The following is a 22,882-nucleotide window of genomic DNA, read 5'->3' on the forward strand; positions in this document are numbered from 1 at the left end:
CTTCACGTAAGAGGAAAATACTAGGAAAAAGTAACACTTATAAATAACCAACAGACCAGGCGGTCTTGTCCTGGGAATGGTGCTCAGAACTTGTCAGTGATCTTCTTACAGGATGAATGTGAATATTGTCCTTGCAGTCTTGGCCTTTGTGGCTTCTCTTTTGCTGAAGACAATCAATATGTACTAGTTCCTAATGAGACCAAGTATGTCTCAAGAATAAAGCAGGTATTTCATGACTTCTGGATTGCTTCTTCCAAAGAATGGCATTTTTATGCGGAGTCTGAGGTTGTGTATCTGAATGCCTGCAAGTTCCTGTAAGCCTGGGCTGCTGACTACTGAACTGGAACAAAATTTCCCAGTTAGAAATGTGATCTTTGTTTTGTTAGTTGTACACTGGAGTCTTGAGCTGACCTAAATGTACATTTTGGGGCACAGATGCCTTTGAACTGTCCAACAATGCACAAAGACTTAACAATTTTTCTCTTCTGAGACTTTTTCCACAGATGATTTTAATCTTCAGTTAAACATGGACCTAGAACACTGTACATATTTTCCTAGGAAGCAGATGTGATATGTACATATTTGTTTTCAAACAGCTCTCTTGCGTCAACATGCTTCTCTTTTGCTGAGGAATATGTATGGTTTAGTGGTCAGTCTTGAATCCATTTCATGATCTTAAACTTTTGGAGGGGAAACCCTTGGAGGCAGGCCTCAGAGTAGACTCTGTGAAGACAATTGTTCTTGCCACCAGGATTTTGTGGTTGAAAATTCATAATATGCAACACCTCCAGTGCTGTTTGGAATGGAGACTCTGAGGAAGCTTGTTCCTGTTTGTAGTTTCCAGGCAGCTTTCCTTCTGAGTCCTTTCTCACAAGAGGGGCCAAGAAGTGCTGCCCTGAGATAAATGTGGGGCAGCACTTTGGGAATGCTTTAGGGGACAGAATGAAAACATTTCAGCTGTCCTGCATGTCCCAGGAGAGATACTTACATTCACAGTGAGGCTGTTTGTTCAGCCTTCATCTCCCCTACTTGCTGCTGCAGAACATGGGGAGAAGGGAAACTTTTGATGTATGTTTTGTAATTGGTATCCCCTTCCCCACCACCCCTTTGCTGATATGTTCAGAAGGTTTCTGGTTGTCTAAGCAGCTCTCTGTTATTTTTAAATAGATTTAGATATTTTGTATGATACAGTTTCTGATCAGTGAGTTAGTTGAGGTAATTGGACTCTAGGTCAGGATGTAACGTTGTACAGTGATGGTGTGCACTTTCGTGAGGTCTTAAGAATATAGTCTTATATGTGGAACTGGGATCCCATTTTGAAAACCAGATACAAATTTATTGGAATTTAAGTTATTCCCGGGACAGTCTTACTGTCTCAGATACTAACCTCATAACTGCATTTTCTTCAGAAGATGTAAATAATCTCTATCCTCTGCTATTTACTCCAGTTACAGATCCTGCTTCAAAATTGAAGCCACAGTTGATTACTTGAAGTAATTTGAGATGGAATTCATCTGCACTGATGACAGTCACCTAAATGGTGGGCACCCAGACTGAGAAGCATATAGGTTGCCTCTGTAGACCATGGTGAGAAGAGCGCCTCCAGAGGGTGATTCATCTCCATCATTTTAGATACCTGCTGAAGGATGAAATTGCTTTCTTTCGATACCACTCTGCCTGTGGCCAGTAGAGGGATCGTAGGTGGTTTGCCTAGACTGGACGCCTAAGTTTGGGGCTGATGAAGTTAATTGAAATGAATTTGTTTAGCTCTTCCTTAGCTGCACTGGAAAGTTTTTGATGTAAAATGTTTCTGTATTCCAGATATACTGCTTTTTTATGCAAAAGAGCAGGGCTTTAAAGATTTATAATTTGAAAAAATGATCCTGCTCATCTGTAGTTGTGAATCCTTTGCACTTGTGTTTTAAATTAAAGTAGATCTTGATTTATTCACATTCCTGTTGCAGTGTTGAGATGCTTTCAAATATGTCTATAGTTCAGGGATCAGAGATGTAAGGGGGAAGAGTGTGAATGTTGAAGTCCAGTATAACTTACCTATTCTGTGTCTGTGTGGCTTTTAAAACAAGAAAAGGTTGTAGCAGAAGACCTGGATTCTGAAACAAACATTTCTTGGAGCAAGGGATGACAGGTTTAAGCTTTAATGTTGTTTCTACTTCAGCCCAAGTCTGACTAAAGACAGCGAAAAGCCCTTGGAAGATTGCATTCAAGTATCTTATAAAATTTTAAAAACTCATTATCATATCTGTGAGGAATGCAGAAAGTATCCATTTTTTCTGTCCAATACAGAATTAAATATGTGATTCTTGTGTGTTCCTCTGTACAGTTCATGCATGGCATATCACCAAGTAATTGCTCCATTACTTAGATGAGTGTGGAACGAAATATAAATCCTAAGATAAACCTGTGGTTGTTATGAAGACTGAAGTGCTCTGTCTCCAGGGCCAACAGTTCCCTCCCCAAGAGCTATGCAACCAGTTAAGAGAATTATGATAAGCAGAGCAGGTTTTTAATTTGCATTGCAGCAATGTTCAGGAGCCACATTTCCTGTATGCGAAGCGATATCTAAGTATATAACAAAATACAGCCTCTGCTCGGAAGAGCTTATAGTCTACTCAGTGGGTAATTATGCTTTGAGATGTTTTTTTCTCTGAATATCTTTCTGTATGTGCTATCAACAAGGTTACACTTGTATCTCTTGTTTTGTGTCAAGCTTCACCTGAATTGTTCCTTTTTATTTTTCCTTTCTGCCAGCTTTGCTGGTATTGAGCCTTTTCCATGCTGCCACAGCCCTGGCAATCAGCATACAGTAGGCCTTTGAAGATGGCAGGCTGAATTTATATGAACAATTTGCTGAATCAAACAGGGAGTCTGCGACTGCTGTCACCTCCCAATTGCACTTCTGTATATATAATGGTGCCTGTCCTCCTCAAACAGGGCTCTATGCTATTGACTGCAGCAGCTTATTATCCCATTCATTTCAGAATGGGACAGATCTTTCCCTGGAGGCCCCTATCTTTTAACCACTGATTATAGAAGGACCCTAGGTGAAATGAGGCTTCCAACTTTTAAGACTGTTCAATTTAGTGAGAAGAATCCTGTGTTTCTCCCTCTCGCCTGGAGAAAACATTTTGATGGGCTTTAGGTCCCGGTCTATAAAGTGGGGATAATAAGCAGTAAATCCTGACTGTGTGGGGATGTATTGGGCAGGGAGAGTGGCTCTAAAATACTGTAGCTATTGTGCAGCACTTCTGTACCTTCTGTAGCATCAACGATCATGTCAGCTACATATCTTCATTACAGAGGTAGAAGATAATTTTAGATCTTCAGGTACAAACTGAGCCTGAACTGTGACTCTCAACTGGACGTGGTTTGTAGGAAGATTTAGAGCAGCTAGCAGTATGAAGAGTGGCCGCTAAATATTTGAAGGTAATGTTTCTTCTAATTGCAGGAAAGGAAGCAGAGAAAACAGCCTGTATAGAGGGATCTGCATCTACTCATCACAGAAAACTAATCTGCTTTAGCAGTGACTTTCAGGCTTTTCCCTTTTGTCTCTAAAGAGCTCTGAAAATGTGAAGAGCATGATGATAACAAAGGTGCTAATAGCAGGCCAGCCAGCTGCCAGGAGTTGTGCTTGCCCTAACTTCCCTGCTGCCTCCAGTTCCGATGGATAGTGAAGAGACTACAAGGGGAAGATCAGGGAATCTGCCTGAAAAAAATGTCCCAGAAAGGAGTTTGCATGCTGTGTGTCTTGTTAGTAATGTTCTTGATTTACAGAGTCCTGATTGTGCTCCTTCAGGTATAGTGTGTATCCCATGTTGTTTGTGTCCCTTGTGGCTGCAGTCCTCCTTTGCTTAGGAATCTCCATTATTTGATTTTTTAAGAATATTTTTATTGATATAATCAAATAATAATATATCTTAAATATCTCAGTATAATCAAATAATATTCATTATTTGATTTTTAAGAATATAATAAAAAGATGCGTATCCTGAAAAATAAGTGTTTTGCACAAGAACATTTAGTGGTAAAAAATGAGCTTTAAAATATGCCACATAAAAGATGAAAATATGACAAGAATCCAAGATAGATCCTAAACCTGCTACTGTTCTCTGTCTGAACAGGCACTATTCTTGTCTTAATTGCCCTTGATCTTGGTTTCTGTATAAAACAGCCTTGTTAAAGAGCCCTATCTCATCCAACTATAGTATCTCCCTGTGATCAGCAAATATCCTTTTTTTAAGCAAAAACACAGGCCGGGCTGCACAGCTACCCAAAGAAATCTTCAAAGATGTTTGAATTCTGTAGGAAGAAATATTGCTGGAAGATCAGAAGGTGGCATTTCTATTCCAGAGTTCGTAAGTAACCAATATGCACTGACTCGGTGAGCTGCTGTGCTGCTGGAGGGATGGTGTCCCTCAAAATTGGGAAATTATTCCTTGTGCTGTTTGAAAATCCCTACAGTAATGTTTGCCCAAAGAAATTTTGGTGCCTTTGTCTTACTTTTGTCCATTTCTCATGTTCCAGAAATTTCATCCTCTTTGGTTAGAGATGGTATTCGGTCTAGAGGAGCATCAGCACACCCAACCTCTGAGGCATGAAGACTTCAGTGAGGAAAGGTGTTGATGCCGAATGTGGTCTGCACTCTGAGACGTGGCTTTGCGTACACTTAGTGATTCTTCTGTACACGCTCTGGAAAGTACATTTAGCAGATTTTTTTAGCACTAAGGTGTAATCTACATTAAATATTCCACCTATTTTTCATGCATTTCTGCATAAATCACCTGATAAAGCTGTACCAGTATTTTGTTTAATAGCAGAAGCACAACAACACAATAGAAACTGTGATGTGGTTTAAGGGTTGTCATGGTGAGTTTTCTTCCTCAGGCTTCAAACATCACAGGATGCTGATAATGTGAATCCAAACTACAAGAGTTAAGTTTTTTCTTCCATCTGTGTCATAGTCTAGCTGAGCTATGATTATTTTTTTAAATGTCCACACCGTTAAAAAGTCTCATTAAGAGCATTTTACTTTGGCATTATGTCAGCCCTCATTTTGCCTAACCAATTTATGTTGTCCAAAGGCTGCCAAGAGAGCTGATGTTCTGCTTGGAGCTGATGGCAAAAAGAGCTAATAAAGTTAGAAGAGTACTGGGTTCAGCCTGCTATATCGACCTCAAAAAGCTCACAGACAGCTCAGGAACTCTCACTGAAGGGAGTTGCTAAAAAAGCTGGTATGATGCAGTGATAAGAGGTCTCCAGATAATGAAGCAGCTGGGGATTTGGGGATTACTTACAGGTGGTGCTGCATGAGTTGGTGCAGGCCAGAGGGTTGTAGCCGTGCTGTCCCTCTTTCCTAGGGCTGCTGTAGGTGGGGAGCAGTCTGTGAGTGAGACTGAGCCTGCCTGACCTAGCTGAGAGACCATCTTTGTCCTTCTGTGTGCTGCACAGAGTAAGAGGGCTCGTCCTTCCCCTTTTATCTAGGACTGTGATTAGGGCTGTCCCCGTTCCTGTGAAACGTTTTTTTGTTTTGTTTTGTTTTTTGTGTGGTTTTTTTTAGGCACTGTTGTCATGGGAGAGAGGAGTGAAGACTTCCACTAGCTCAAGCCCTGCTGCTCTGCCTGGCTTTACATGTATGTCCCTGTAACTTGGGTTTATTCTGTTGTGTTCAATCACTGTAAGGACGTGAGTGCAGAAAACCTAACTCCTTGTGCTTTGGCAATGCATGGAAAGGGGGGCACCCCATGTGCACATCAGGTCTGAACTAGCAGTCTGACTTCCCTCCAGAGGGAGATAAGATGAATTATCCTTTAAAATATCCTCTAAAAAAAACTGTCTGGAGGGATTTGGGATGGTCACTATGGACTGGGTGGCTGAAGCTGGGGACAACCCCATTTTAGCCAGTATGAGAGCTGTGTTTCTGCAGTCCTGGGTGTTGCGTGCTTGCAGGAGGGCAGGATGCTCACCAAGCAATTCATGTGTGTTAAGCAATGTATGCTATGTAGTGACATGGAGCAGGTGGGGGCTGTCATGCCCCTGGAAATACAGTTAGAAACAGCTCCAAACAGCTCTTGTTATCAGCAGTCTCAGGCTGTAAAACGGTGAGCATTGCTGGTTTATATTTATGCTGATAGGAAGTTCACATGTACTTAAGTGCAGTTCCTTGTTTTTCAGCTGCACCCGCATGTGGCTGAATCCGGGTGAGTAACTGCAGGCACCCTGGTGGCTGTTTTTGTCTGGAAATGACGGGTGCTTAGCAGAAACTGGGGAACCCCACTACAGACAGGAGTTTTTTCTGGGTGTGTTTTGGGTATGTTTTCCATTTGCAGTGTCTCTTACTGCTGTGATTGCTGTGGCTCTGCTCTGTGTTTTTACTGGGAGAGCAGCCTCTCCTCTTGTGCTGATCCCATTTCTAACACCATCCTTGATCTCCACTGCCAGCTCCCCAGTGTAGAAGCAGGGGGCTAATGAATATGAGCTGCAGTTTGGAACTGCCAACACTGCAAGCTGGTTTAATAAAAGATATTAAATTGCTTCCTGGCTGCAGTTCTCCCTTGCTGTGATGTTTGTCATCTTTTTTTTTTCTGAAGGCCCTCAAACTTCACAGCACGAGTGAGACTTCAGGGATGGAGAAGGCTGTTCTAGAAAAGCAGCAAAATTGGTCTAACTGGAAAGCAGTATTTTACCACCATATTCGGTCCTGCAACAGAGAAGGCACTGCTGTCAGCAGAAGGAAAATGGCCTTTATTAACAAATACCCATGGCAGAGCTCCACTATACATGTGAAGGAGGCCAACCAGCAGTCACAATGAGCTGTGAAGGAAGGGAGCTGGGCCCGTGTTGTGGTAAGCTGGCATTGTTCGGGTCTGGAGGGTGGGAGAGAACCACCTGCAAACATAAGACACTGCAGACCAGGCCCTGTATTGCTGTTCTGGTGCATCTGTGAAAGGCCTGTTTGTCTCTAGGCAGGCCCTTCACTAGGCTGAATTAAGCTAATTCGCTAGGTTGGATTAAGCCAACGTGAGGAGTGTGAACTCACCAAAGTAGTTTTGACTCCTGTTGAAATGCTCTTCTAATTTGTGCTTGTGAGGAGGATGCCACTACATTAGAGTAAGGCAAGGTTGCCTGTACTGGTAATCAAGAGTGGTATTTGAGCTGTCAGAAAATGGCTTTGCTAGATTTGGTTATTAAGTACAATAAAGAACAGAATGAACTAGTGCTGAATGTGTGTGAGAAAGATGTATTTAGATTTTTTTTTTTTTTTTAAGCCAACTCACTGCATACTTAGTAACTGGAGAAGCTGAATTTGAGGAGTGCAGGCACAGATGGCAGAAAACTCTGCGCATTTGCTGTCTATATTAACATATGCATATGTTGTGCAGCATTAGGGACTTGCACCCATATCTGCTAACCTCAATCAAAGAAGGTAAAACAGGTGATCCAGTTTTTGTAAGAAATGCAATGTTTTGTTTTATTTTTTTTTTAGAAAATAAATAAGTCAGAAATTTACAATACACAATTCCAGTATTATGTTAATGCCGCGGGGGAGATATGGTCTCTTCTTGTATGTCAGACCTGGTTTGGAACATCTCATTGCCCATGTCTACTTTAGCTGTTTTTTATAGCAGCACTTCATGATGCGTTTCTCAATGCAGTTTCTAGGTCTAACAGGTCTCATGTAATAAACGCTGCATGCTGTAGGTTTGCCATGACTGAGCTCACTTTTCCAGGAAAGACAGAAAGCTGAAGAACAAGTTGAGGGGTGAGGAAGGCTAACAGGTTGCCCTGTGGAGTGGCACGTTTGGGAGACAGACTGTCTCTGCAGTCAGGAACACCGCTCGTTGTCTCAAACTAAGGGCAAAAGTTTCACTAATGAGAGGCGGGAAGAAGCAACTTTTCAGAAAGGATTCTCACCTGTTTATCTTCTATGGCTGGTTTTAAAGACTCTGTACTGTCTGCAGCTCTGTATTGCCACAGCAAAAGGTGGCTTGAATGGCTAAGTGCATTGAAGGGTCAGTTCAATGCAAGGGTCTCTGGGTAGCTGGTGCTCAGACATAGTAGCTGCAAATCTGCTCAACTGCAGGTCCAGGATTATGTGCAGCAGTGTTTTGTTTTCTGTGGCTTCCCCCCTCCCCCCCCCCCAACACTTGTTCCTTGAAAAGATTAAAAATGTGGAAGGTTCAACTTCTATTATCTTACTGCCAGGATGAGCAGTTGTTGTAATAAAGTAGTGGCAGTTCCCCTTTCCTTTTGTATCCCTAAGCATATTGTCTTCCACCACTTTTATTGTCTTGCTTATGGACAAAATGGACAACTGAAGAAAGATGAGTCTCTTTTTTTCATTTGGTCAGGTCAGTGCTTCCTCTCCCCTTATGAAGTCTGGTGAGTACAAGTGCTGAATTTTGCAAAGCCCCTGTGAGTTGGTGCATTTGTGCTTTGGCAGGCCAAACTCCAGTTCTTGGGCTAATATTTCAGGGCTTGATATAAGGAAGGCCAGAATGTCGCTACTCTGTACTGAATTATTGCTGTTTTCTGCCTTTTTAGGATCCATAAACAGAGTCTATCTTACATGGGGCTAGGAAAAGAGTTGGACCATATGTTTCCAGTTCCTTCCGTCTGGATGAGTGAGAACTTGCCGTGTCAAAGCTGTTCAGTGCAGAAGGTCATAAAACAGGTGAGAGAAAGTATGTGTGGAGGCAGGGGACAGTGATATAAGTTCTGCATTCACAAAATAAGGTTTTGCTGTCCTAGAAAGTGGAAGTGTAAAGATGGCTAAGATGAACCTATCCTTTTTTTCTGACAAAGCCAAGATATTGGGAACCTGGACCTCCAAGTGTGTTTTGCTGGAAGATGTGATTTTAGTGAAGACAGATGACAAGAGGTATCTGCTAGGGCTGAGTGAGGCTGAGGACCATTTGCCCTTTTTAAAGTCATACAACTGGGCAATTTTCCTTCAGCATCAGGCTGTGGAACAAGACTTTTATGTTATGTCATCAACAGGGGGAAATTGGTATTAGTCCCAGGCAGGCATAATTCATAGCAAAATGGGAAGTGACTAAGGCTTTGGGGGAAGGTGTGAACAGTACTCTGGCAAACAGAAATGATGTGTGGTCTTCCCCTCCAGGCCCCAAAGAACATGGGTAGTTGAGGAGGCTGGCTTTTCCAGCAACAAGGAACATATTCTATAGATTACAGCTGAGCCCTCTGTTGTCATTAACTGGGATGGCAGCCTGTGAAAGAAGCTTCTGTTTTTTGCTGCTCTTTCTGCTACAGAATGGATAATTCAATGTATTTTTTTATGAGCTGAGCATAGCTTTCTGTGCAAGGTACTCTTATGGGCAATATAACTGGCTGGCTCTTTAAGTAACACAATTATTTTCAAACAGCTTAGAAATTTTGGTAAGTGCTGTTATCCTAAGCCTGTAATATGGAGCTAAATTAGCTCCATGGGAAAAAGTTTCTCTGACGCTCTAAAAATGTCAAATTATTGTAGGTGAGAACTCTGCATGTGTGTTTGTGTTAGCAGGAATAAATGCTAAGGCTAAGGCTCTTAGACTCCTCATAGTATTATTGCCTTATAATTGCCCAACAAGCCTGCTGAAGACTAGCAGGGTCTTCAGGAGATACTGGATCTAGATCTAAGAACGTGCCTGAAGACATGTCAGAGTTATAAATTTAGAATTAGGAGTGGGAATCAGCCCCTGGGGATAAGTGGAGGTTAAAAAGAAAGAGGAAAAGCTAGAATGCTAGTAATGCACATTGCCACAGAAGGAAATGCTCTTTTATGTTTTATGGATACCATTGCACTGAAAAATCTCCTCATCTGACTACTGGGGGGAAAAAGTTAAAAAGCCAACACTGGCTGTGCAAAGGAGTGGTATGCTAACAAAAAAAAAGATGGCATGAAGCTCTATCAAAACAACCCTCCTTCCTATAAAGAGAAGCTGTGTCTGTTAGCAGGTAGTGTTGCCAGAAGGAATGGCGCTTTACAGGACAAGAGTTTTTGCTGAGCACCTGACACCCACACTTATGTATATTTCACGGGGTGTTATTATTATATTATATATGCTTCTGTACATTTCACAGGCTGGTTGAAGCCTGTTAGTTAGGTTGTTGTAGAATGTCTTTCAGTTAAAGTTTGTTCAAAGGAATCTAGCTCTGAGACTGCTATGATGTGAACAGATCTGTGATGAATGACGAAGGAACTTGGTCTGAAAATTGTCTGAACCCAGACTCAGGTATTAATGTAGACACTGCCATCAGTGTCAACAACTAGCTTGTCTTCAGCCACAGGTCCCTTCACTGCAGAATCAGGTTAGTGCTAAGACTGTAGAAGACAGTGAAGCGTGCTCTGGAAGGTGAGCTCGTCAGACTACTTTCAATACCCAGAATACCAAAGTAGTAAATCCCTGAAGAATTTCAGGGGTTTCCCAGCATGGAAAGAGTAGTTTGTCAAGCTGGTCTTTAACTTCACTATATATGTCCATAAACATTCCTGAAGTGGAACAGTGAGTAAAGGAAGCATCTCTCAAAATCTACTTTCCTCAATATTACTATCTGTTTCAGTTTCTGGGGGTTCAGCCATAGCTATTGTAAGCCTTGACACCTCTGCCACAGGGATCTTCTCTTCCAGTTGCTCTGTAAAGTGTTGTTCTTCCTTAGGAATGCTCAGAACTGCTTCATTCCACATCTCTGGCTCTTCAGGAAAGACTACTTTTGCACAGTTCTTCATGATCTCCTGCACCTCTGTATTCAGGCTTTTCAATTTCTCCTCATACTCTGCCACTGCCTCCTGCTGAAGCTGCAAACAGAGACCTTGAATCATTCTCTAAACACTGAAACAAAATAGAGTTCAGGCTGCGAATGGTATAAAAACATGCTCTAAGAGAGGCCAATATGATGAAATATTAGCACTTTGCAATTTTGGTTTCAACCCACTACTGAATGACTTATCTCCATCCCCCAGGCAAATGTTATCTTCCCTGAGGACAAAGAGGGGAGGAAGGCTGCATGCTGATTTACATTATTCTGTTTTGCATCATAATTTGATGGATGACTTGTCTGCACATTCTTTGCATATCAACCTCTAAAGTACATGAACATGTTTTCTGTGTTCTGAGAGTATGAGTAGCTCAGGAATGAGCCTCACCTCTTCTAAAAATACAAGTTCCATCACATTTTAAATTTAGGGTTTTGTATGATTGGATGGAAGCTGTTGCTGGGAGAGGGAGTGTATGAGTGCAGCAACTCTGCCTCAGCTCTGTCGAGGCTCCTGTGGAGCCACCTTCTAAACCATTCATTTTCTCAACATACTGAGGGAGTGGGTGGCTGAAGTATGTGTGCAGAGGATGAGTGTAGCTGTAATTAAAGAATACACAAGGAAGGCTGATCCCCTGGGGTAGTGTGGATTTACTGTATGGAGTAGCAGCATTGAGCCTAAGAATCATTGCCCTTACCTGGCTTTCTTTCTCCTTGATTGCTCTCAGATTATCCGCCTGCTTCTCTTCCAGTTTCCGCTGATACCTGGCTGTTTTTTCTATCACCTTTAAGAGAAGAAAAAAAGAAAAAAAACACCAAATTTTAAGTTTTTATAAACAAATGCTTGTAACAGCAAGACAGGGTTATAAAGCACATGCCCACAGTAACGTTCTCACTCCCAATTCTGAACAACTTCTGCTGGTTCTGAGTTACTTGTCCAGTACTCAAGACCATGAACACCAATGCTACATAAGCACTGCAAAAGTATACATAACATGTACATGCACTCAACACACACAGGGCCATGCTCTAGAAGGGGATTGGTAGGACAATCTCCTCTTCTGCAAGATTTCACACATTATTAATTAAATAGATGTGGGGTTATGCTGCCAATTAGTAATGCTTACAAAAAAAAACGCTACATACTACCTGAATTAGGAAGTCAGAAGCTAGACTGCTCTGTTTGCACTATGTCTGCAGCCTGGTGGGAGGACTGATTAAATCCTGAAGGACCTGCAGTGTCTTAAGTGTAGTAACTGTCTTCAGCTGCACTTTAGTTGACTAAAGTACATGTTCAATCCTCAATACAGTAGCAATTTAATGGGATTTAAATACCTTAGAGAACTCGCATTCTGTCTGTGACACATGCTGATGACGTACATGAGACACCCCCACTTTGCAGAAAACAGACATGCTGTGGCAGATTGTCACAGAACTTACCAGTTTGATTGTTTGCACCACTTCCTGAATATGAGAGTTATTTATTTCTTTCTTCAACCTTTAAAGAAAAGAAATGTATAAAAAAAAATAGAATCCATCTGTTATCTTGATACAAAACCTGTTTATCAATACTGATAAAGTGCCATACAGCAAGATAGGACTGCTAGTGCCCACACAGAAAGACAGGTGTGGTATACTTGCTTAGCGTCCTCCTACGTTACAAGCTTTCTCCAATTTTAGGAAAAGGCAAATAAACACCATTCAAATTTGACAGAGACATTAGTTAAACAATTGGATGTAAAATTCTTTTTTTTTTTTCAGTTTAACAGACAGCAAAATGACCTTACTCTGAGCAAGAAGCAGAAGAGGCAGTGTACCCTCTTTTCTATACCCTTAAACATACAGAACTGTTAAAATTGATTCATATCAAGCAGTACTTGAGTACACAAGCCTGGTAGCAGAATATTATTTTTATAACAAAATGATTGTAAAGGAAGGATGCAGCCATTATATGCCCAAATACAACCTCTTAATTGAGAGGGCTGCTGAAATTTAGTACAGATTCTACAGAGGCTTGGGAAGACCTGGTTTTGATTCTACAGGGCAAAGTGCCCACTAAGGCATGAAGGCAGGCAGGAAATATTTAGAAGCACTCTTAGAATTCAACTGAACTGGCTGCAAGGTACGTTATCACTTTGGCAAGTAACTGAGACATGTAACAGAGCCAAAGACACAGGGGCCACAGGGGAGGGTCATCTCCAAGGTACCATTTCTCCATGATAACGACCTTCCCCTGTATTTTTGTATTAGCTCCTAATCCCTGCAGAAGGGAATATTTCTTTAGAAATGCTCTATGCCTCTCTGGCTATCCAGAAATCCAGTAAGTGACATGGATCTTGCTGACTGCCATACACAAAAAGAATTAAGCCTAGGCAGAAAGCTCCAGAAGCCGCTGTCAGCAGCAACTGCAGGAATGACATTATTATTGCAGCTAGGGAGCAGATGTTTGGCTTCACTGTGTATATGCCTGCGTACTGAAATGAAATTGCAAAAACAATGCTATGCTATGAGAGAGGGCAGGCCAGCAAACCTTCCTTGACCCCCTGTAGCTCTGCCACTACCTGTTTGGTTGCTTTAGAAAGTTTTCTTGATGGTGACAGAGACTGTGGAGTAGCACTGTTCCCTGCCTGAAGCAGTATAGCTAGCATTCCCCGTAGGTAAAGACCAGTAACATCTTCCTCAGTACCTCTCCTGAGCAGCCTTGTCACTAGTATTCCGCATCATGGCTTGGATTCGGTCCACTCTCTTTGCCTCCAGCTTCTTCTTAATATCTTTAATATTACTGTGGAGAGAAAAGTGTGCTGTGAGAGACAGGACTGCTTATAAGCCCCACAGGCTGACAGAGCAGCGTTAGCCCACCACACATACTCTCTGAAGAGTGCCTACTGCATAGAAAAGCAAAGTTGAGTGATTGCAAGACAAAGTTGCAAGTCTTAAAAATATTTTAAGTCCTGGAGGTCTTTTTTTTTTTTGTTCTCTTGAGTCAGAGCAAAAGTACAGGAGAAAACACACTATATAATTAGGTTGTATTGTATACCTACATTTGGATTCCTCTGGAGCAGCAGCACACTTACTGAAAGTACTTGAGGGAAAGGCTGTGGATGTGGTCTACCTAGATGTCAGAAAGGCTTTCGGCGCTGTTTCGAAAACTGTGTTTGGTTTTGTGCCCCTCACTACAAGAAGGACAGGAGGTGCTGAAGCATATCCAAAGAAGGGCAATGAAGTTAGTGAAGTGTCTGAAGAACAAGTCTTATGAGGAGCAGCTGAGTGGGATAATTTAGCCTGGAGAAAAGCAGGCTCAAGGGAGACCTTATCGCACTCTAATTACCTTAAGAGAGGTTGTATCGAGGTGGGCGTTGGTCTCTTCTCCTAAGGAGCAAGTGATGGGACAAGAGGAAATGGCCTGAAGTTGTGTCAGAGGACGTTTAGACTGGATATTAGGAAAAAATTTCTTCACTGAAAGGGTTGTGAAGCACTGAAATAGCCTGCCCAGTGAAGTAGTTGAGTCACCATCCCTAGAGGTCTTCAAAATATTTTTAGATATGACATGGTTTAGTGATGGACTTGGTAGTGCTAGGTTATAAAGGTTGGACTAGATGATCTTAGAGGTTGTTCCAACCTAAGTGATTCTACCTTCTATGATTCTACTTAAACTGCTAAATTAAAAAAAAAAAAAAAAAAAAGAGAGAAGGAAATACATGGTTATATGAGAGCTAAAAAAGAACACCTGAGGCAGGTAGAATGGAGCGTCAACTACGGGATGTGATCCACAAAGCAGAGACCATAAATGCTTAGAAGACATTCGATCAGTGAGTAAGATAGTTTAAAAGAAAAAAAAAATAAAATCAAACAACTAAGAACTCTGTCCTTGACTGAGGCATATGTGGCCATCAAAAATGCTACCTAGAGGCCAGGGAAGGTGACAAGACAGGTGGAGAAAGGTGTTAGTGTTAGATGTAAGAGTCTGCTGACACAAAATCAGTGCCTACATGCTGGCCATCCAGGTACAAAATGATTACAGCAGGACAGTTGCTGAGGTGTACATGAGAATGGCCATCAGATTGTAGCCCATCCATCTGGAGTCCTGCATCCAACAGTGGAAAGAAGATATGCTTAAGGGAAGCAAAAGAAAGAGAACAGCCTTAGGGTAATTTTTCCCTTCTACACCTTACCAGTTTCCTGTCTATGCTCCAGTTTCTATGCATTTATCTCCCATGCACGTCTCTCATACTTAGAGTTTAGCTCTACTTTTAGACTGCTTCTTGCCCTGAGAGGCAAGGAACTGCATTTATTTGCTCTGTGGAAGTACTCCCTGAGTACTTCACTGGGTGTTCCACATTTCTTCTCTTATGAGAAACAGTGAGTAATCACTTCCCTGTTCTTCTTCTCCATACCATTCATGATTTTACACATTTGTCACATCCCCCTCAATCATCTGTTCTCCAAGCTGAGTCCTGTTTAATTTCTTTTTGTACAGAAATTACTCCTTACTGTTGATTATCCTTGTCACTCCTTGCTCTTTCAAAGGTTTTTGTTTAAGATGGCATACTGAAAAGGTGACTGCACTGTGGAAATACATCTGGAGGTTATGCTGACTTTACTATCTGCCTCTCCCACACGCTTCTCAATCTTTCTTCCATACAAGATCTCAAGAATCTTGCTCAAGATCTCTGAATCTTTCTCAGGTTCCTCACAGCCAGCTGTAGATGTGACTATACTAAATGATATTCTATTGGTAGGAAACCATTACCTAGCTACTCAATGGGTTTTTCTTAGTCCTGTCTGAATATAATTAATAGCCGAGAGAAACAGAATCTTTCTTGATGGGAGGATACAAAAAGAGGAAGTTTTGTCTGACTTAGCAACTAAGGGTTGTGAGAGGATTTAATGGCAAAGAAGAATGAGCAAGGATTTTAGCTTCAGGAAAGTGTTACTGCAAGAACAAATGGATACATGTCTGGCTAGAAATTAGTGAATCGATTCTGCCAGCCTATTTAAGTAGCGGCCAAAACTCCACTCACTCTGAGCTGGTAAGTCTCTGGAAGGGATTAAGTGATGTACTGACTACAGCAGGCAGAAATGACATCCAGTGACTGACACTTTTACTTCCTATCTTTCTGAATTAGTCAGTCAAGGCTACTTACTACAGCTCAAACACTTGTACCTATTTAGTTCCTCGTGGTAGGAACACCATGCTGTGAGTCACAAGACAAGAGCTGTCTTCCCAACACTGCCACTGTGTAACTGTGAGAGAGCATACATCACATTGCTGTGCCTCAATTTCTCACCAAAGAAATACTTCTCTTCTCCCATATTCACTCGCTCACTGTAGTACATTGCTCTGAGATCTAACAGAAAATGCTACCCGAAATAAGAGCTATGCGTTATCACTTTGCTATTCAAGTACTAAATTTACCTTTCTGATGACTCCTTCAGTGCCTTCAGCTCAGCTGTCTGCTTCTCTTTGGCTAACTCCGTTATCTTGGTAACTTGCTGTTTGAGGGATGAAAACAAGATCAAAAACAAACAAAGATGAGACATAGTGCACCATCAATATCTAATTACCACCAGATTCAACTTTATCCCTCCCTGTACTGAATTCCAAGGGCCCGCTTGGAATCCACGAGGCTCTGTACAAACCCTTGCACCACATCAGAGAGCTCAGACATGCAAAAAGATCAGACTGTGCTAGTGGACTGACTGCACCAAGGCTTCAGAAGCATACTCTGTGAGCCAGGTCACACAACTCCAGGTTGTCTCTGTGGACAGCCTCCTATCTTTCTGTGCTGGAGACAACAACAGATTCATGGTACTTGTGGGTAAATGGGAAATAGCACTGGAGCCTACCTTCTAAACAACAAGCTAACAAGAGGATGAGCCTCCTATCCTGTGGAAACTATTGCTATAGTGTCAGTTCAGTGAACCTTCTCTGCACTGCTGAGATAGCTGGAAAGGAGAAAATCTGTCTGCTGGTCTAAGTGCCGTGTAGAGAGAACTCAGTTTTTTATTTCATTTTTGTAGCTTTGATCACTAAATCTCACATTTGACAGAGTTGGGAGATGGGGAGGTTTTGTTCCTTTGGCTTCTCTGTCTGGTGATAAGCATGATTTCTACATAATCTAGTTCTGAAGAAACTGGTTTTTTAGATTTTTTTTCAGGGTTGGTATACGATAGCCAGTATGGCATACAGCTTTACAAGGTTCTTGTCTAGCCAAAGTGCACCAGGGAAATTTAAGACATGATGCAAATTCCTCAGCAAAATAACAATAGGAAAAGGCCTCAGATTCCTGGAGTCACCCCCTTTTCATTACAATGGGTAGGTAGCATATGCCATACTTACTATTACTGTCTGTGGACTGCAATTTTTCTCCAGGCATTGTGTCTCTTGCTAGTGTTTGCTCAAGGTGGTGGGCCCAAGGGGGCAGGAAACACTCGCGCGCTGCAGGACCAACTGGCAACACCTCATGTAGGTACTTACTTTGACTTCAACTAAGACAAACTGGAAGGCATTTTCCAAATTTCAAGAGGAATGAGATCCAGCACTGCTGTCAGTGCTAAGGGATGGTACTCAGAGTACTGTCCCTTGCAGGGCTTTCCATTCATTAGCATGGATGTGTGCCAATAGAAAGCACTGGATGTATTGTTGGGGCTGCTCTGTTCCCATGTGTCAGCTGTTCTGGTTGCGTGACAGCAGTGGATGCAACTGCCCCTACAGCATTGTCTGTAATGTTCTGATGCTTACCACTGGTGAACCTGCAGGGCTTCCAAGGTGTCACCCTACCTCTGATGGTATTGCATTGAGCAGGCAGCTGTGAGAAGCATGGTACAACCTGATGTACCCATGCTCCTATACAGTTTTGCACTTGGCAACATATGAAGCCAATAAATGCTATGTTAACCTGAAGCTAAGCTATCAGAAGAGATTGAGACAGAGCCTGATGTGCACCAGGGCAGTTGCTTCTCATATTTTTTTCAAATTGCAGGCCTTTAAAAATGTTTCTGCTGGATGTTGTAGCTTCTACCAACTAAGTATCACTGTCTACATTCTTTTAATTATACTGTATGGACCTAACAATTGCTATGAGGAGTGTTTTCTGCCCCGTGGCCACATTTCTGAGTTCACAGTTCAGTGAAGAACTTGGTTTTTCACATTGTCCTTGAAGGGGTTCTCCCAGGCTACATTTTTTGTCGACAGATGCAGTCCTTACCTCTGTGGCATGCTGTTCCTTCCTCCTTCGAATCCCATCAAAGTGTTCTTCCCCCAGCTGGATGAGGTCCATCTTCAACCTCTCTTTCAGTTCCAAAACTTGGCTATCTGTGCTTTCTGCCATTACTACAGGATTTGCACATGTAGTATCAACATCAGCTATTGTCAGACTCCTGCAGAACAGATACAGCAGCTGTGCTGCTTCTAGAGATGCTTATATGCTCCCAACAGTCCCACCCATCCATCCCTCAATAAAACCAGGGAGATGTGGATGTCCACATCACTCCATACTCCCCTCAGAGAAAGGGAGCACACTGCTCACCCGTGTTTATCTGAGGGGTTTTCATGACCCAGAGGCCAGATACCCCTGCTGAAAACCTTGTGCTGTATTTACCTCTTCTTCTGGGTTTTCCTGGAGTGTATTGCCCTTTTCTTGCCTCCATGGTAGATAGGTTCCGAAAAGAGGACAGAATATTTCTGCAGCAGCTCTTCCCTCCGTTTACTTCCTTTCCGTTCCAGCTCCTTTAGCTCCTTCTCCTGTTTCTTCAGCAGCTTCAGAAAGAGCTTCATCTGCTGCAGTTCTGCGAGGCTGGCTGTCTGAGGCTCTAAAATATAAAAATAGAGGCCGTTTTCTCTCACACACTATTTCTCACCCTTCTGTGATGTCTTTTGGGGTCAGACAGTTTTTTTCAGCACTGCCTTCATTCAGCTTTTCCTCTCTCTTTAAAGCTTTACATACAGCTCAGTTCCCCATCTGGTGGATGCCTGGCCTGGGGACAGCCGGAAGAATTGCTGCCTTTTGGTATTTTGGCCGCAAGAACACAATAGTGGTAACGTGCTATTAGGTCTATCTCAGGACTTGGATCTTTTTCCACAAGTCTAAGCATCCCAAACACACCCCAACTGTTAAGCTAGCTGGCAGTTCTAATTGCAAGTGAAAAGCTTTGTTATTTAATTACTTTTTTTTTTTTTTTTTTGCAAAGCCAAGTTACAATGACAGGAGCTTTTATTCCTTCCAGTTCTAACAGCTGGCATTCCCTCAGTTGTCAGGAGTGAGTGAAAGGCCTTTTAAGGTAGGTGAAAATATGAGGAGGGAAGGTGCCTGTGAACTGTTGGAGAACTTTGTTATCTGACAGTAGCAAGTCACTAAGATGTGGTTATCTGTGGCAGAAAAGCCACAAGGAGTTATCTTCTCAGGGGAAGTAACTGGTTTTTGGCGTGGAATGTGTAAAAATTAACAGAACTCGTGGGCGTGTCTGCAGTGCAATGCTGCACAGGGTCAACTACTTATAAAAGGCTTGAAGGCTTGTATTGAGGAAACTCAAGTATACAACTTAAATGCAAGTCTCGGTCAACAAGTTTAGACTTTCAAACCAGAGCCCACTACACTTCCATATTATGCGATGCCTCTTGCCAGAATACATATTTAATGTAATCATAGTACTGTCTCATGGAGCATTTTTGTTTATGAAGAACTTAAAAACAACCAACCAAACAAAAATGCAACCAAACCCAAAAACCAACAACAACAACAACAAAATATCTGCTGCATATAGCAATTATTTGGCAACATGTCCTGAGGGCAACAGGTTTACTCTTGTACCTTCTGTTCAATTTTGTAGTGTAGGCACACTGGTTATTAGTGTTTTGTATCGATTTGTACCATACTGCATTGGGACAAAAAAAAAAAAAAAACAGAAAAAAAAAAACAGCTGAACAATACCTTATTACATGTCTGGTTTAGTCAAAGTAATGGACTCATCAAATCTGGCCAGAGCAGAACTTGTGTGATATCTCTAAGCCTCCTACCTTGCTATGAAGTTGAAGTGCGGCAGTGTTGCTGCAGCCTGTGGCCCCAGAAGGCTAATGCTTGAGTGGTCCAAAGCTCTTCTCACTAATCTGTGCTTATTACATCAGTGGCTGAGCGGGCATAAGACATAGACCATGGCAACTCCCAAGTCTCTTTTTTCCTGGAGAACTGCCGTGAGCCCATTCCCAGCCTGAGAGCTTGTCATGCACCAGAGCAGTTGTCAAACTGGGCAAATGGTGCTGTAGGCAGGGGAAGGGGGTTCCGACCCCAAGGGATTCAAGTAGTTTGTCCTTTATGCTGGCTACATCCAGCAGGGCTGAGTCAGGCCTTTATTAATTTACAAACAGGTTTCAATTCTATCCTGGTTGGAAATTAGGCAGCAAGGGAATGCGAGATAACTGGCAAGGCCTCAGCCCATAGGAACAGCATAAAGGGAGTTACCTGTAATCTGTGTCACTTCTATCACATTTTCATCCTTGGCCAAAGCCATTGCTCCTGAAATCACAAGAAGTTCCTGTTTATGTTCTATCTTGAACCTTTGGGTTGAAAAATGACAGTAGAGAGCTCATCAAGAACACGAGCCACACAAAGGTTGCTGGTGTGAATAGAAAAGAATTAATTAAGCTACTGAGATGCAAAAGTGCTTGGGAATATTGTTAACAGGCACAGCAGAAAAAGAACAGGATTCTTGACTTTGATGGAGAAAAAAGGGCATTTGGTCTGTAATAACTGAATATTGCTAGTGATAATTTGGAATGTGTTAACTTGCTTTGATTAGTTGAGGAGGATATTTGAGACTATAATGAAATTTGAAGAAACAGATTGCTTCAATGCCAACATATTTTAAAGGACACTAACTACATTAATACAGCTAATATGGAAGAAACACCGATTAGCTGTCAATTACTACACAATAGATCAGAACAGAATGAGTTAATCTAAGTGCATGGTAGAGGACATGCTCTTACCTAACTTGAAATTACTCTATCAATCAGTTTGGATTAGAAGCATATTAAAGGAATGTTCCCTCTGGCACTTTCACCAATATATCTTTAATGTTTGTTGGTTTGTTTTGCAAGGCCAAGAAGGTGCCAGAATGAGAGGAACAAACAATGTGAGATCTTTCTCTGCTACTCCATATTTGAACAGAGTAATAAATGCTTTTTATAGTAGTAAAAAATGAAAGAGACTTTGTCTCTTGACTTCTGGTCAGGCAAATCTGTAATTATTTTTTTTAACTCATGGCCGAGCAGAGTTGTATGGCTTTTGCTCTCATTATGTTAATAGGTCCCCATTTGATCTAGTGGTCAAAACTGGACTGTGCTCCATTCACAGTCTTGCAGAATGCCAGATGTGGGATCTGCTTACTCTGAACTTGTAGTGCATCTTATAAACGAGTCTCATGATGAATAAAATTACCAGTCTATACGGCTCCCCAAATATTACATAACAGAATGCTGGTTTAAGTGCAGTTTCAAAATGTAGAGTTTTCAAAGAGATCTGAACATACTTAAAATGTCAGAAGTCAGAGTGATCTATAGAAAAAGAACCTTGAACAACAAAGAGGTGAAGAGCAGGGAGGTGTTAAGTGATAGAATCAAGCCAGATCTTACGACCTTTCTCTCACAAGCGTCCAGAACTCCCATGTCTTTGCTCAAAATTAAAGTCCAACCTCCAATTTCACACTTGGGATAAAAAGCTACATCTCTGCCACAGACCACTTCTCCCTCGATTCCCTCCTAAGGTAGTTACCTCCCAGGAAACAGTGATACTAGCCCAACAAGTTAGCCCCGACTTGGAGAGAAAAGACATTCATGCCAGTTGAGCCTTCAAATTGATTCCTAGTATTCCTAGTGGGTATCTGGGATTACTTTTTTTTTGTGGAGTAAAAGCAGTATACACGTCACATTTGCTCTTGCCACAACAGTCAAGGCATACCTACACCTTTTGCCCTTAATGACAAGGCTTTCCCTTCTGTAAACTCATCCCACACCCACAGCTTTACCTGCAGGTCCATTTGCAAAAGGGGTGGTGAATTTCCCAGTGGAGTCTGGTATCCCATTGCTTTCAGCAGATGGGAAGTTCCTCTGCATGTCAAGCCTCTAAAACAAAGATCAGAGGTAAATCAAAGCACAGCAGATGGAAACTGAGACCATCAGATTAGCAAACAAAAGCTGTAGCAAAGACACACAAAGCTGTTGTATGCTTTCTCCCATGTTGGACTAAGGAAATCTGACTGTTTCACACCACTAAGATTCCTTCTTCACTGGCAGTGGTATTAACCTCAGAGAACTAAGACAAAAGAAACTGTAGCAATGTATGAAACAGCCTCTGAAGTTTCTCCCACTGCTGTTAGTCTCAGACACTTTCCACTTCTATACTGAGGGTAGTTCTCTGCCTGCCTCTGGCTAGGAACAACAAACAAGACAGCCTTGTTCCAGGTTAGTGGAAATCCTATTGGCAGCCCCTCTATTTCAGGCTGAATTCACACAGCATATTTTAGACTATGACAGAACTTGGGGAAACTTACCTCCACTGAGCCATCTTTTAGCTTAACTGACTTCTTATCTTGCAGACTGAAGAACTTAATCGGGTTGGAGAGAGCAATAGTCAGATCTAGAAACAAAAAGGAGGTCTTTGCTTGGATTGTCAAATAACTCGCAGTACTCCACCTTTTCTTGCCCTGTCTGGCCTAAATTGGGAAATTGTGGAGAAGGGATATTTTGTATTTTCTACTTGTAACAAGTTTCTCTCTGACATCACAGAGGGAGGGGACTGTCTTTACCTCAGTCCTATTCTACAGTGATGGCTCACAACTGATGTTTACAGCCAGCTATAAGGAGCTGAGAAGAGTGTATTACTCCCAAAAGCTCCAAAGGCTAAGACTGCCAGCTTGCACACTTCCCTACTCCAACCCTAGTTCAATCCTGTATAAAACTGATATTTCTTATGAATCTGTGTTAAAACCATCAATTTCACTTGATTTCCCCCATGAATAATGTTCCTGTATATGAACACAGAGAAGGAGAGAGCAAACACAAGATGCCTGCAGTTAAAACCAAAGTATTCACAAGAACTTCTGTGGCTGATGC

At 42.0% G+C, this 22,882-nt stretch overlaps 1 protein-coding gene across 1 annotated transcript in view; it reads right to left on the bottom strand.

Annotated features, from left to right (window-relative positions):
* Positions 1–8,184: 8,184 nt before the first annotated feature.
* The window catches only part of PLCB2 (phospholipase C beta 2), a 49,333-nt gene continuing 34,635 nt past the window's right edge, over positions 8,185–22,882 (bottom strand). The window contains exons 23-32 of the mRNA XM_084287395.1: positions 22,321–22,406; positions 21,796–21,892; positions 20,232–20,285; positions 18,375–18,585; positions 17,982–18,153; positions 16,190–16,266; positions 13,460–13,555; positions 12,214–12,271; positions 11,472–11,558; positions 8,185–10,816 (exon numbers count right to left, since the gene is read on the bottom strand). Coding sequence (XP_084143521.1) covers positions 10,544–10,816; positions 11,472–11,558; positions 12,214–12,271; positions 13,460–13,555; positions 16,190–16,266; positions 17,982–18,153; positions 18,375–18,585; positions 20,232–20,285; positions 21,796–21,892; positions 22,321–22,406 — 1,211 coding nt within the window. The 3' untranslated portion in view covers positions 8,185–10,543. The remainder of the gene's footprint in view (positions 10,817–11,471; positions 11,559–12,213; positions 12,272–13,459; positions 13,556–16,189; positions 16,267–17,981; positions 18,154–18,374; positions 18,586–20,231; positions 20,286–21,795; positions 21,893–22,320; positions 22,407–22,882) is intronic.

The sequence above is a fragment of the Netta rufina genome (genome assembly GCF_964035555.1).
Source record: "Netta rufina genome assembly, chromosome: 5".
NCBI lineage: Eukaryota > Metazoa > Chordata > Aves > Anseriformes > Anatidae > Netta > Netta rufina.